Here is a 1,200-nt window from a genome sequence, read left to right on the forward strand (position 1 = left end):
GAGGTGGGGCTTGAATGGAAGAGGTGGGGCTGGGTGGGCAGGGGCTGCACCTAACTCTCATAGCAGTCATTTTAGACCTCCATACATCCTCCTGTGCACCGTCTTAGAAAATTTGGGGATGTTTCCAGTTTGGGGCGGAGCCATCTCTCCCTCTCGTGTCACCAGGTATGTAACTGTAATAATGAGCCGAGCTGAATACAATGTAACAAAGAAACATCCGTGTATGAAAGTCCCGCGAGTGTGAAAATAACCATAAATAATTCTCAATATAAATTCCCAAACGGTGAGGCCCCGTTCCCACTGCGCGATATGCATATTGCGCGACATCGCGTTCAAGCTTGCATTGAGCCATCTTGAATCGCGGCTAAATCCGCTCCAAAAAGGGTCCTGCTGTAGCGACACACGACCCGCGACAGCAGGACCCTTTGCCCCATTGGATTGCATTGGAGCGCGATATCGCGGGAATTACCGCGCGATAAATCGCTCAATGTGAACGGGGTCTGAAGGTGGAAATGATAATAATAATGGCGATCTTCTAGCCCAAAGTTCTTGCGATACCGCACACCAAATAAGTGCTCCGACCCACGAGTGATAGGTAGTGACGTACAGGTGGGTGCTCACCTGAGCCGATGACCACCAAAAGGTCATAAAACGCAGTTTTTGTCGACACCCCTGATGAAGGCATGTGAGACGCAACCCCCCCCCCGCGGTTGTTCTTCTTTGTGTGCAATAAAGTTTCTGATTCTCTCGGGGAAGATGGTCGTGCGATGTGACTCTGAATCTTCTCTGACGTTCCTCCGCTTTTGTCTTGCAGGACGAGCTGTCGCAGCGGTTGGCGCGTCTGCGCGATCAGGTGTAGGCGGAGCCTCTTCCCGTCGGTGCATTTTGCTGTATATAGATGTGTGTGTGGTGCTCACCGAACGTGTTTTCTCTCTACGTTTCCATATAAAAATAATTCACACACGACGCTTCTTTACTGACGCCTTTCACCAGAGACCCCCGACAGAGCCCGGGGACCTCCCCATACATCTGCCATAGAGATGAAGAGGCAGAAAGGACCCCCCCGGGGGCCCCATTCACCAGCCCACCTTTCAGCCTGTGAATTCATTATCTGTCTAGACCTTCATGGGAAGTCTGTTGATTCTGGATTGGACGGATATGCACATAGTCCCGCCCCTGAGGTCTCCTAGGTCAGTGATG

The 1,200-nt window shown here is 51.5% G+C and overlaps 1 protein-coding gene across 1 annotated transcript in view; it reads left to right on the plus strand.

The window, feature by feature from the left end:
* Positions 1–897, plus strand: part of CHMP1B (charged multivesicular body protein 1B) — a 12,923-nt gene extending 12,026 nt beyond the window's left edge. Inside the window, exon 7 of the mRNA XM_018574282.1 lies at positions 815–897. Within this exon, the coding sequence (XP_018429784.1) occupies positions 815–859 (45 nt within the window). The 3' untranslated portion in view covers positions 860–897. The remainder of the gene's footprint in view (positions 1–814) is intronic.
* Positions 898–1,200: the final 303 nt, after the last annotated feature.

This window comes from Nanorana parkeri, unplaced genomic scaffold (genome assembly GCF_000935625.1).
Source record: "Nanorana parkeri isolate BGI_ZX_2015 unplaced genomic scaffold, ASM93562v1 scaffold2858, whole genome shotgun sequence".
Classification (NCBI taxonomy): Eukaryota; Metazoa; Chordata; class Amphibia; order Anura; family Dicroglossidae; genus Nanorana; species Nanorana parkeri.